Source organism: Diabrotica undecimpunctata, chromosome 9 (assembly GCF_040954645.1).
Source record: "Diabrotica undecimpunctata isolate CICGRU chromosome 9, icDiaUnde3, whole genome shotgun sequence".
Classification (NCBI taxonomy): domain Eukaryota; kingdom Metazoa; phylum Arthropoda; class Insecta; order Coleoptera; family Chrysomelidae; genus Diabrotica; species Diabrotica undecimpunctata.
In genome coordinates this window covers 118,429,765-118,443,912 of record NC_092811.1, presented here as the reverse complement: position 1 = coordinate 118,443,912, position 14,148 = coordinate 118,429,765, and the positions used below count along the sequence as shown (strand labels likewise).

General features: G+C 34.7%; 1 protein-coding gene across 2 annotated transcripts; it reads right to left on the bottom strand.

Moving 5' to 3' along the window:
• Positions 1-409: 409 nt before the first annotated feature.
• Positions 410-13,828, bottom strand: LOC140451021 (ubiquinone biosynthesis protein COQ9, mitochondrial-like). 2 transcript variants are annotated; one of them, XM_072544729.1, is made up of 5 exons: positions 13,531-13,793; positions 4,852-5,135; positions 4,584-4,796; positions 2,096-2,305; positions 410-564 (listed from the first exon to the last, which is right to left on the bottom strand). In XM_072544729.1, the coding sequence occupies exons 1-5, from the start codon at positions 13,574-13,576 to the stop codon at positions 529-531; spliced, it is 789 nt and encodes a 262-aa protein (XP_072400830.1). In that variant the 5' UTR covers positions 13,577-13,793; the 3' UTR covers positions 410-528. The 2 variants fall into 2 exon arrangements, with proteins under 2 accessions (XP_072400830.1, XP_072400829.1); XM_072544728.1 differs by lacking the exons at positions 410-564; positions 2,096-2,305; positions 4,584-4,796; positions 4,852-5,135 and adding an exon at positions 9,781-13,437 and having other exon boundaries at positions 13,531-13,828.
• Positions 13,829-14,148: the final 320 nt, after the last annotated feature.

Here is a 14,148-nt window from a genome sequence, read left to right as displayed (position 1 = left end):
TGAAAGAAATTTTTATTTAATTGAAATTTATTTTCGAACCAGGGATCTCCGCCGGAGGTGTCTGGGAGACTTCCCAAAACGTAACAACCTCTATTAAAAAATCTATATTAAATTATTTTGGATAAACCTATACGCTCCAGACTCTGTATTCTCGGTATATCCCAAAACATTCTTTTCCAAAATGGCAACAAATCATTATTTGATTTATTGCAAAAGTGTAACATATAATGCTCTTCGCAATGAAAGATCTTTACACGCTAGAACAAGTATTATAGTAGCTCAGAGTTTTTTGTTTTAGTTCCAATTTTCGTTTAGTCCCAAAATAGATGTACTTTAAATCGTTATAATGTGTTTCACTTGTTTTATAAATCTGTATTTACAAATTTGTGATAAATAAAACGTTTCTCAATAAACTAACAGTGTTTTTATTTATTAAAATCACAATTCCAATTTTATATCTTACCGAGAGAAGTGATAAAAAATATTAACTCCTAATACTTTCGGCATGATGATCACTCGGTCATTATCCTATTTGTTCCAGTTGATTCCTAATATATTGCGTGCCTAAAATGAATGATTATTATTGGAACTGATACTAGGCATACAAAAAAAACTGCAACCTCATATGAATGCTAAAACTAATTTATTCAATTTTAAGTAAAAGACAAACAGCAATTTCACTCATCTCAAATGAAGAGCAAGAAGGCCCCGATAAAAACGAAAGCTCTTCAAGGACAAAAGAGAAATAAAAAAAGTAATACAAATTGTCTGTAAGAGTTCTATAATAGTGAACTATTCTCCACCAAACAAGACAGTTTCTTTTGCAAATACTTGTTTAAGGGGTGATAAACCCAAGATCAGAAGACGTACCGAATATCTCTATAAAAGCAAACGAATAAGCTTTGAATAAAATGAGTAATAATAGTATACAGTCATAGACACTATTAAATTGGGGGGACCAAAACTGAAACAGAAAATTAAAACTCTTTAATCTACTTCTGGACTAACAAACAATACCTTCGGATGGAACAACGCACTGACAATTCTACTCCAAGTAAATAGACTGACAGGATGCCTTAATAACACTATATGGCGACACATTAACACCGGGGTTAAGTCAAGAATTTATAAAGCCAGTGTAAGGCCAATAATATGCCTCAGAAACAAAAACCGAGAGCCACAACGCAAAGGCTACTGGAAACGGCAGAGGTGAGAGTACTGAATTTTACTGATAAATAATGTCCAATATGTTGCAATATGGGACGCAGCGATACTCAATCCGAATAGTCACCGTGTAATAAATTAGTAAACATCGAACTTCAAAAAAACTTAAGTCGTAAATAATATGGTCTAAATTTAAACACACATGGGGACACAACGGCTACAAATAGCGAAGATACTAGATGAAGGTCATCAGTAAATCAGAGAAACGAGAGGAGCTTACGTCTACATCCGTTCTCGCATCGTTTTTTATATCTTTCACAACTGAAGACGAAAAAAAAGTAACAACTACAGACCACAGCCTATAAACTCCGAATCTACAATAATTACAAAACACTGGTCCATAAAGCCTACACTAGTTAATAGACGAGGATCCTTTTTTAGATGACGTACATTTTTGGTGACGAAAAAACAATTTCTACAAATTGAAATGGTTCGTTAAATCACTACCGCTGGTGATCTGAGCAAAATCGCAATTTCACTCATTCTCCGAGATCTTATTCCAAAAGATGGATGAAGAAAACAGAAATACTATTTTTTTGCTAGGTAACAACACCACAGTGGGAGAGATCTATTGGAAGACCGAGAAGGCGATGGGAGGATAATATGTACGAGAACACTAGAAATCTTCTTGGCAGTCGATCGTAGAAGATAATGGCTACATATCGTAACGAATGGAGAGGTTTGCTGAGGGAGGCTACGGATCGAATTGGGCTGTCGAGACATGAGATGGAATAACACCATAACATGTTACAACTACCTACTTATATATTTTCAAACGATTTAAGTTGCTAAAATTGGAAAGGATTCTCATAACTCATTCATATATGAGAAATTAGTTCTTTTATTTATTTTTTTATTTGTTTATACTCACTGTGATAAATACTGACTGGACAGTATCCTTCGCCATCTGGGTGCCAGTTTCTGACTTTAACAATAAATCCTGCAGTTGGACTGCTTCAAGTAACCTCTTATTTAGAAACACCCAAGTGTTTTTAAATTCCTCTGACTTATCTTGAATCATATACAACTCCGAAGCTTTATATACACCGGCTATGCCTATTCTACGTAAATACCAATTATGCTGAAAAAAATAAACGAACATTACGAGGGTTGATCGATATTTAATTGGTTTATCAAAAAGAACTTTTTGTACTGTTTCCCTTTGGTTCAATATATTTCAAATTTTTGATGCCTTCGGCTCGCATGATCATATTAACAGATTAAAGTCTCGAAGGTAGATGCTTCGAATCTCACAGAGACGCCGGCCCCTCAAGCCTCAGCGTGTAACCAAGTTTACACTTCTCGAGGTATAGGACTGCCGGCAGAGTGTTGACTCTTCGACTGGCCTGGATTGCGGAGTAATTGTAAGTCCTTTAATATATTAAAATAAATAACTGTTTAGAGAAACATGTAACCCGTGAAGCGTTGATCAATGAGCTAAAGTTGCTGCCGCTCTACAAGTAAAACATTATTGAGTATAACATTAAAAGATTTGGGCTTTAAATTTCAAAATAATTATCATCGAAGATCTTGAAATAACTCATATCGCAGCACAACGAGCGTGTTTCTTGCGTAAATACATGGAAAATAGAAATAGTACATATCCACGAAAATTTGTATTTTTAGACGAAACGTGGATTTTTTCTAGGGGAAATATGATGTCGTGGCAGGATGACAACAGCAGAAGTGTATGTAAACCAGGTGGTTATGATGGAAAAAGATTTATTGTAATTCATGCCGGTTCAGCAAAAGGTTTTATTTCAGATGCCGGTTTGTTATTTTGTTCCAAATCTTTTTATTATATCCAAAACCCTTTTATTTACTCTCGCAATCACGCTCGATATCGAAGGGCTGTCGATACCGCCACTTCTCGTGAAATAATTCTAAGCCCTGTAAGGACCTTTATTTATTTCTAACGAATGGTTTGGCGACGAAGTGCTGCTTCAGCTCGGCCACCGACTATGGAGTACTTCTAAGTCCACCCGAGCTTTTATTTACTGCTAACCGTCGGTGGTCTATTGGAACTCTGTATCAGTTCGACACCATCCGAAATAGTTTTAAGGCAATCTGTCTTGTCTCTGTTTCGAGGATCGATGTCTCTCTGGCTAGTGAGCGTTCTCTCCGGGCTGTTTGATGGCTTTTGCGAGGTAATTACAACTCCAATGCCAGATTTTTCTTTACCTCGACAAAAGATAATCGAACAGTCAACCAACGCCGGTTCCTACACTTCTTATGGCTTCTTCGTATCTATTCAAACACTAAAGAGCTTATAGAACCTTCTTCGAAGTGGAATCTTCTTAGTTCGATGAAATTTTCACAGGTGAGGCTCACAAAGGCTACTCAGCCAACTAGGTCTTGACGGCTATCAAGGTGTAGACCGACTTGATCCCGATCGGAAGATGCGCTGCCTTTTTATGCGTTTCTTGATTGCATCTCCGTACCGATCTTCCTTCGGAAGGTCAATACAAACGTAGTTAATAACACCCTTTGTTATTGGCCGGCCAGATTGACAATCTTCGCTGCGATTGGTCCACTCTGGTAACAAACAAAATATATGGAGTGCACAAAGTCGAATCGACATGAGAATCTGAAGGTAGACAACAATACCTACAAATATGCCTACACCTTTCCCTATCTAGGCTCAATAATAAATAACAGCAATGTCAGTCAAGAACAATAGATACAGGCACCAATTCTTAGCAGTAATTAGTGCTTTTATGCATACAAAGTCTTAATGAATCGTGAATCTAAGCTTATGGTGGTCGCTTATGGATGTGAAACATGGACCCTTTCAACCACTGATCAAAATCAATTGAGAACATTTGAGCGCCAAATATTAAGAAAGATATTTGGACCAACCCACTGTAGCGATGGTTCGTGGAGAATAAAAATGAACAATGAGCTGAATGAATTAATGCAGAGCGCAGATATCGTTAGATTTGTAAAGTCACAAAGACTAAACTGGCTTGGCTACTTAGAAAGAAGGCCAGATAAACGAGCTGTACAAGTAATCCAGAGATGGAAACCCCAAGGAAATAGGACAAGAGGAAGGCGCCGTAAAAGGTGGATAGATGATGAAGAGGAAGATCTTCCATGAATATCAGGCAGTGGAGAAGGAAAGCATCCGAAGGACAGAACTGAAAATGGGAAAAACAAGACAAGACCCACAAAGGGTTGTAGCGCCATTAAAAGTCTACTATCTTACCACCTTAAAGTCGGATATTACTCGAAAGCGTAAGCTACAATCCGAAGGGATTATAGGGACGACGATGATGATGATATTAAAATATGTTTCTACAGAAATTACAACCTATTGGCTAACTCACTTATTGCATTATATGACACGATTTCATACTTACATCTACTGATCTATCACCCGCATAGTAACAAATATCATCGACCATTGTTAATAGGGTCGCTAAAGAATTTGGTACGTTCGGCGGTAATGACATAATGGCTAGTGCCTGTGGCCATTTTCCTATATACGGACCGACCATTTTTAAACGTTCTTGAATAGCCCTTTCCGCAAAATCAGCAGGTGGAACGGGATTTTCCTTCATGTCCTCTTTATACTAAAACAAATCGTAATTAGAAAAAATAACTTACTCTAAGAAAAATAATGTATACCTTTTTTAAAAATTGAACTAACTTAGAATTGGAACTAGTTTGAAAATAGTGGAGTAGATCTCCGCCTCCTCTAGAAAACATCCCATGTGTGACCCCTGGATAACCTAAGGTTTGTGCGCCTCTGGCTATCGCTTCTTTGGACCATCCTAGTTCAGGTACGTGAGGTAACGAAGCTTCTAATATCTTATTACGAATATCTTCCTCATAATTTTTATCTCCTTGTTCTTCTGAGCCTGCTGTGTCTGATGAAAAAAGTCTAATCGTCGACCATATGCAACTGGAGCCTAAAATAATTAAAAAAAGTGGTACAGTAGGCGGTACAGTAGACTAGCGCGAAGCTTCATATGATGTTTTTTGCATTTTTAAATTTTAAATATTTTTAAAATTGAATAAAGTGCTTAATCTTATTATTTATTCATTATTTTTTTTATTTTGCGTTTTTTTATATAATCATTGACTGATAAAATTTATTTATTTATTTTAACACCTCATTACCGGAAGACTGCTAAAAAATCTACCAAGAAAAGCTATCGTAAAATTAACAAATTTAATAAATGCTGCCTTTAGACTACAATATGTTCCAGATTTATGGAAGATAGCTGAGGTGATCATGATACCAAAGCCTGGGAAACCCCCCAATTAGGTGACATCATATAGACCAATATCACTCCTACCTGTGATGTCCAAGGTGTTTGAAAAACTCCTCCTGCTAAGAATCCTACCAATAATTGAAGAAAAGAAAATAATTCCAGATCATCAATTTGGATTTAGAAATAAGCATTCGACAATTGACCAGGTGCATAGAATAACTGCTATAATTGAAAGATCATTAGAGAAAAGAAAAGTCTGTTCTGCAACCTTCCTAGATGTGGCACAGGCGTTTGATAAAGTCTGGCATAAGGGTTTGATACATAAACTTAAATCATTCATGCCTAAACAATATTCAAATATATTACAATCATATCTAGCGAACAGACATTTTAGAGTTAAACAAGAAGATGCATACACTGATCTCAAGGATATTGAAGCAGGTGTTCCACAAGGGAGTGTATTGGGTCCAGTCCTATATCTAATATACACGTGTGATATACCTGAACTAGAAGACGACACCATAGCTACCTTCGCAGATGACACTGCTGTCTTAGCGGTAAGTGACACCGTCGAAGAAGCTACAGAAAAACTACAAAATTCAATAAATAAAATCCATGAATGGACCAAAAAATGGAAAATTAAACTGAATGAGAATAAATCAGTCCATATAAATTTTACCAATAAGAGAATTAATAATATTCCTATTAGAATAAATGATGTCCAAGTGCCTATTGCAACATCAGCAAAGTACTTGGGGATCACTCTTGATGCGAAACTTCGCTGGAAAGCTCACGTGAAGAAGAAAAGAGAAGAACTAGGCATCCGCTACAAGAAAATGTATTAGTTAATGGGAAGACATTATAAATATCATAATAATATTATAAATAATATCCATAAATAATAAACTCCAAATCTATAAACAAATACTGAAACCAGTATGGACCTATGGCTGCCAACTCTGGGGCTGTGCCAAGCCTAGTAACATCAAAGTAATCCAGATATTCCAGAATAAAGTACTGAGGAACATCGTAGATGCGCCTTGGTACGTTAGGAACAACGACCTTCATCGGGACCTCAAGATGCAAGACGTCAATCAGATAATCAAGAAATTTGCAGGGAGCCATGAACAACGACTCCAGCATCATGTAAAAGTCGAGGCTATCCAGCTCCTCGACAATACGAACCTAGAAAGAAGGCTCAAAAGAACAAAGCCTTTTAAACTGGTATAATGAGTGAGTGAAAAGCAGAGTAAAGTGTTGTGCGAGTATGCATGCTAAATTTAATGCTAGTTATTAGAAATAATAGGGAAGATACTAGTGAGTAGACACCTAATTTTAAGTTTAAGGTCAGTAAGACCAATAAATAATTGGTCTTACTGACCAGATTTTAATGTAAGTACACTTCTGTGTCTTTAGTAAAAAAAAATAATTTATTTTAACAATTTTTCGTACATTCTTAAGTACATACAACCGCTGTTAGTTAATATCCGTGATATAAATTTTAATAAAATTGCAAAAGTTTGCATTTTAGCAGCATATATATCATGATCATCATTCTACCGATTATGGTGTAGCCTCCCTTACATATTCATTCTTTATATCTGCCCACGATTGTCTAAAATTCGCTTTTCTGTGCCATGGTGTACAGCTTGTGTCCTTATGTCATAGTTCTATCTTAAATTTGGACGTCTTCTTGGTCTCTTGAGGCCTCTTGGATACCACAGTGTAATTCTAGTGGACTACCTATTGTCAGTTTTTCTCGCTAAATGTCTCGCCCACTGAAATTTTAAAGATTTAATTCTATGGATTACATCACTAACCTTGGTTTTCGGTCTGATCCATTCTATTCTTTTTCGATCTCTCTTTGTTATAGCTAGCATGCATTTCTCCATTGACCTTTGAGTGATTTGAGTTTCGATATTATCTCTTTCTTTAGTGTTCAAGTTTCGCAGCCGGATGTCATGATTGGTAGTATACACTGATCGAATGCTTTTTCTTCAGGTAGATTGGCATTTTCGATTTGAATATAGCTGCATTTCTACCAAAAGATGTCCAAGCTAGTTTCATTCTTCTGTTGATTTCTGGAAGTAAGGAGCCAGATTTATGTATTAATTGTCCCAGGTATACATACTCGTCAACTGTCTCAAGTGCAGTGTTGTTTATTATTACATCTTGGACATGCACTAGCTCGTTGTACATGGTTTTTGTTTTTGTCAAGTTCATTTTTATAAAGTTGATAAAACACGTTGTTTCGACTTCTGAAGATTCCGTTTTCTCTCACACAGGTCCTAGTATTCTCCTCAGTACTTTACTTTCGAATGAGTTGAGTTTGCTTTTGGATGTTTCTTTCAGGACCCATGCTTCACTGCCATAGCATGCTATTGGTCGAATTAAGGTTTTATAGATTCTAATATTTGTATTTCAGTGGACATTTTTAGACCGAAATATATGGGAGAGGGCAAAATAACCTCTGTTTGCCTGCGTTATTCTCTTCCGCATTTCTCCATCTTTTGATTCGTCGACATATATTTCTACTCCCAGGTATGTAAACTTTCCAACCGTTTCAATGTCATCTTCATGTATAATGTTTTGTGGGACTATATTTCTTCTCGTCTGTATCATTATTTTTGCTTCTTCTGTGTTAATTTCCAGACCTAGCCTTTTTGTTTGCGTTTTTAACTCTGCGTTTTCGTCCGGTGGTTTTGTATTCGTACACATCTATACATGCCTGAGTTTCATCCAAGTTGGCTTTAATGAGTCTAATTAGCTTGTGTGGTATGCGGGTTTGACATCTACAAACACGTTGTGTACATCAATGTCATGTTCCCATGATTTATTCAAGATTCATTTTATTCGGATCTACTCTGTATGAGTACAAGAAACCAATTCGCTAACGATTTCTGCTTAGTTGAGGAGACATGTCGTGGAATGCAAATTTTAGATTCCCCATGTCTCTATTAACATCTTTATCAACGTCTGGCTATGCCTTGTAATTTATAGAAGGCTCAGATTAAGGCAGTTATCTGAATTGTGTTTCGAAACTATTTTACGGATTTAATATCAGATGTCGCTATTGCGTCCGTTTCGAAGTCATTTTATTGTTGCTTCCTTAAAGACAGAAAAGATCTAATTTTCACGTTGAGAACGCCTATGAATAACTGTTCTGATGAGCTTTATTAAAGCGAAATACGTATAAACAGATACATAGATGATTTGTACGTGAAATGAAATCTTTACTGTCTTTTTCATTTTATTCAAGATCTGTTTGACCGTAAATATTTGATCCAGTGTCGATCTTCCCCGTCAGAAGTTCGTCTGATACTCTCCAATAATATTTTCTGCTAGTGGTTGGAACCGCTGGTATATAATATATGTGAGGACTTTATATGCTGTACATAGTAGAGAAATGCCACGGTAGTTTTTGCGCTGGACTTTTCTTCCAGTCGTTGGGTATTTTCTCTTCTTGCCATATGTCTTTGATGAGTGCGTGGATGTGACTTGCTAGGTGGTCTCCACCTACTTTATACAATTCTGCTGGTATTTCGTCAACTCCCGGGGCTTTATTGTTTTTCTGGGCATTAATAGCTTCGAGAACTTCCTTTATGGTTGGAGCTTCTACTCCATTCTCTACTTCAGTCTCTTCTAAGTAGTTCATACCCATTGCATCTTCCATGTCTACTTGTGTACCAAGTAGGGTCTGAAAATAATGCTTCGAGGTTTCTGTGACTTTCTGTTGGTCACTGATTATTTGCCCACTTTCATCTTTACATAAACTTGTTTGAGATCTATACAAACTTTTTATCTTTTTTAGGTATTCGTAAGCCCCTCTAATTTGTTTTTGAAATTTTCTTCCATTTTTTTATTTGTCCATTTTCATAGGCTCTTTTTTATTTCCATATATCTTTCTGTTATCCTCTATTGCTTGTCTGCACTCATCATTGAACTATGATCCTCTTCCCGCCTTTTTCTTGTTTTTTTGTGGATGCTACTGGTGTCAGTACTGCTGTTTTGATATTATTCCATTTGCCCTCTAGGGAGTGCAGTCCCAGCGTCCTTAACTCATTTGCAACTTCTTCTTCAAACTTCTCTTTACATTCCTGAATCTTCAGTTTTTCCAAGTCCAGTTTGTTTGTTTTTTGTTCTCTTTCGTTCCTTTCTTTGTTAACTCTGCATCTAAATTTGGTTTGGAGTCAAAGATGGTCAACATGGATAATATCACGTTCGTGATCACATATATGTGTTCTCTGCTATGGGTTAATCTCGAATAAATTAAAAATCAATATTTTAACAATGCCTGCTAGAAAATTCAAAAAACCATAGGAAATTTACAATTTTTTAAATAAAACTAGCTCCGTTTAGAAATAAAGTTTATTATAAAAATAATTGTCAGGTTACATTCTATTTCAAATTTATAATGGTAAATCTTATCTACAGGTGAATCCTTAGAATAGTATTGTTACCTTGGAAGAAAACTTTCAAATCTTAAAATTATTAAATTGAGAAAATAAAGAAAGTACAGTGGGTGGTCAAATTATTAGGGACACTATATATATTTTTGTATTTTCTACTTTAAATGGTTTTTTTGACCACAAAAATTGGTGTTCATATCTGTATTATATTCGGCAGTTCTTCTGGTATGATTTAAATTTTTGATAAGCGGCAACACTGGTAGACTATTTATGTATGAAATAATAATTGCTGTTGCATCTCGGTTGGTCATCGGCTTATCGTTATCGCAGTTATTGCAGTAAGGCTTAAAAATATTTGCAAGTTGTTTAAAGCTTTTTTAAAGCGTTTCTGCTAGGATTTGTGTCCGATATATTTAACAGGTAAGTAACATTTGTTATTTAGTCATTTTTGCTGCCTTTAATGACACGACTTTATTTAAAAACATTGTTCAAAATCAAAATTATTTTTTTAGTATAGGGAAAATTGCAACTTGTCTCCAGGGAAAATTAGAGAAATAAAAACGATGTTACTGCACTCTACACTTTCTGAAACAGTAATAGCAACTACTGCAGGTGTTTCAAAGTCTGCAGTAAATCAAATTAAAATAAAAATTGATTCACACAAGAAATTGGAACCGAGTCGTGTTGGAAAATGTGGAAGGAAAAGGATCACTACTCCTCGTACTGACCGTAAAATCAGGGACATTTGTCTCAAAAATCGTAAAATGAGTGTGTCACATCTGACTACGATGATAAATACCGAAGGAATTAATGTTTCCAGAAGAACAGTCCGATGAAGACTGGCCGAAGAGAATCTGATAGGTCGCCGGCCTATGAAAAAACCACGGCTCACTGAAACCATGAAGAGAAAAAGATTCCAATGGGCCAAGCAGCACCGAAGTATGATCATTGAAAACTGGAGTCGAGTAAGTAGAATCCAGATTGCATTGTGGGGTTAAACATCCAGTTAGTGTCATGGTGTGGTCTGTAATCTCGGCCAAGCGTATGGGACGCTTATACATTGTGGAAGGGACAATGAGACAGGACCAGTATAAGCGAATACTGGAAACTCAGCTACTTCCCCACCTCAAAGAATGGTTCCCTGGTCAAAAAAATTACATTTTTATGCACGATTCTGCACCATGCCACAAAGCTAGAAGTGTAACTGCATTTCTGTCCAAAGAAAATATTGGAGTTCTGTCCTGGTCAGGAAACTCACCTGACATGAACCCCATAGAGAGTATGTGGGAGTTAACCAAACGGGAGATCGCCAAATATGTTATTACAACGAAGCAGAAGTTGATTGAGGCTCTTATTAAAGAATGGCATCATAACCCAAAATTAAAACACAATTCAGAAGTTTGTATTCAGGGTGGCATCACTAAATATTGAAATGAGTGATTTTATGTAACAATCTTTTTTTGCGAAAAAAATAAATGGTTTTACTAACAGAACTCGTTTTTGTGACCTTAATACCACACTATTTTATACAAAAAATAGATGCAAGCCTTAAAGCCAACAACTTGCTAAACAAATTCAGTTAAACTAGAAAATTAAGAAATTGTCTTACTTTCCCTAATAATTTGGCCACCCACTGTAAATGTTAAAGTTTCTTAAGGAGTAAAAACTATCCTGATAGGAGTTATGTTTAAGATATTAAACAAGTTTAAGAAACATTCACTTTTGGACCATTATAAGATTCAGTATTCTTACACTGTAACTATACCATATTATATATAACTCATACATCTTTACTATAAAAACTATTCCTAAAGTTGTCCTAATTCTATTTCTCCTTATTTTCACTCAAACCTATTTTTCCTGCATCAATACACTGCTGTAATCTGCTTAGAATACTATCAATCACATCAAACACTGTCCAGATTTGATTCAACCTCTGTATCTTCTCAGTTTTGCTCAATTGTGACAAACTCTCACCCTTAACTACAATATCCAGATTAGCTTTTTTTGACAAATCTCTTTCTTGTTCAATCTCCATAATTTGAAATTTGTAACTAGTTCTGGTTCCTTCAATGGCCCTTCTTAAAACTTGCAAGTATGTTTTGTCTATAACAGGAAGATAATCCCAAATACCAGTAATATTTTCTGAATCCCTTATTGTTAGATACCTCAAGAAGTTCAAGGTGGCTATTATTTCATCTGACAGATCTGCTAAATCACTTTCTTCATTGTTCTTTAAATTACAGAACCTTTTAAGTAAACTTAATAGTTTTTTACCTTTTACATACACAGAAATTTCATTGGGATCTTTCTGGGTTTGAAATTCTTTCACAACAAGATTTTTGTACAAAGTAATTGAATAACCTCTTAATCCTGAATGTGTAATAGTAGACATTAGATGGTAAATTAGTAAATAAAATCCTCTTGTCTCAAAACATGATAAATATACTGTATAGACATTTAAACCCAACTTTCTTAAAAATTCCTTTTCATTGTAAACAATAACATCTGATAATGCTTTACAAAATTCTTCATGATCATCTGAATCTAATAAAAGATAAGACAGCTGTATATGTTTTAAACAGCCAAGAAAAGTCATAGCCAATTTCAGTCCCTTTTCTACAACAATATCGTGATTAACTTTTAAAAAAGTAGTTGCTAAAAAGAGGCTTTTTTGAAAAAAGTAAACTGGATGATAGACTCTTGGGGTACCATAAACACTTATTCCTTCAGTATATACCAAATAATACAAAGAAGCTAAATCTACTTTACTAATTCTTAAATCATCATCAGAATCATTGAAACAGTTATCTATCAAAGGTACTGGATCTGTAGTTAACTGAAATATCACAAAAATAATGCTTTCTGATAATAATCTAGCTTTACTCTTAAAATCATCAAATATTTCAACATCCAAGTACATTAGTGGACTGCCCAACAATTGAATTAAGAATTTTAGTTGCATAAAGGATGTTTCCTCTAAAAATTCAAAGTCATCAAAAAAATCAAGATTCAACTTTTCATAAAAATGTAATACAGTCTTATAAATTTCATTAATAGTCTTAGTTTCATCATTATCATCCAGCAGCATCTTTTCTTTCCCTTGTAAATTTGCAGTTTCTGGAATTGAGCACTTCAACAAATATTTATGTACAGCATTTAACGCCCAAGCGAGAAATAAGGACTTTTTCTTTCGTATCTTTGCAAGAACTAGCAATAAAGGCTCTAATAACACTTCAAATTTAATATTACTGTCTGTCTCTTCTATTTCTTCCAGTATTTGTAACACTGTTTCTTCAGCACTTGACATCACTATAATAGCATTTAAAAGTATTTTAGTATTCAAAAACAGTTCTGAATTTGTATCTACATCTTTTAGATATTTGATAAGAATTGAAATTAGTTCACAGGAACATCTACTGATTTTAGCAGTATTTTCTGAGGCAGAAAAAAGTAATTTAACTTCAGATACTTTTCCTTTAACTAACAAATTTTCAACGGTTCTCACAAAATCATCACTTACACTTTGATCGGACATCTTGATAGGCAAAATTCTTTTAACTTTCAACACGAGAGAGCTTCAGAGTCTGTAAAGAGATTTTTGTGTTGGAGACGATAACGATTATATTAAATAATACATTGAACAATATTTTCCAATGTTTCATTAAAAAAATACTTACTTCTAACTGCTATCCTCCTATTAATCGGAATAATTATAAAGGACATATTTCACAGGTTATTAATATTTTAGGAAGAATTTTTTTCATCTGACTAGAACTTTTTTGTATATCTAAAAAACTTGTAATACTCGTACAACGCAATTACCTAACTATCAACTGATTCGATTTTTATTTTTACAGCACGCAGCAGTCGCAAATTAAAAAAATAGACTTTTTTTCTATATTTATGTGTATGTAATGTAATTTGACATTAGCTGACATTTGAAAAGAGAACGATGTCATTTGATTGCACCAATCATGTGACAATACATAAAAACTAAAATTACTACAGTATCTTGTGATTGGTTTACACAATAAACTGTTTACCATGTATTATTAGCTTTATACTGTAAGATAGTGTCTACTACGCCTAACTTACTGTAAGATATTTTATATGTGCTGCCATCTGCAAAATGAATATACACAAAATGAATATACAGAACGATTTCCGCAGTGAAAATCAAAACGTCAAAATAAACTTATTTTAAAGTAAAACGTTTTCAAAGATAAGTGACTCACTAAAAAACACAAAACAAAAAATTTACAGCAAGCAAAAAGACTAGTAATCATATAAGGTGC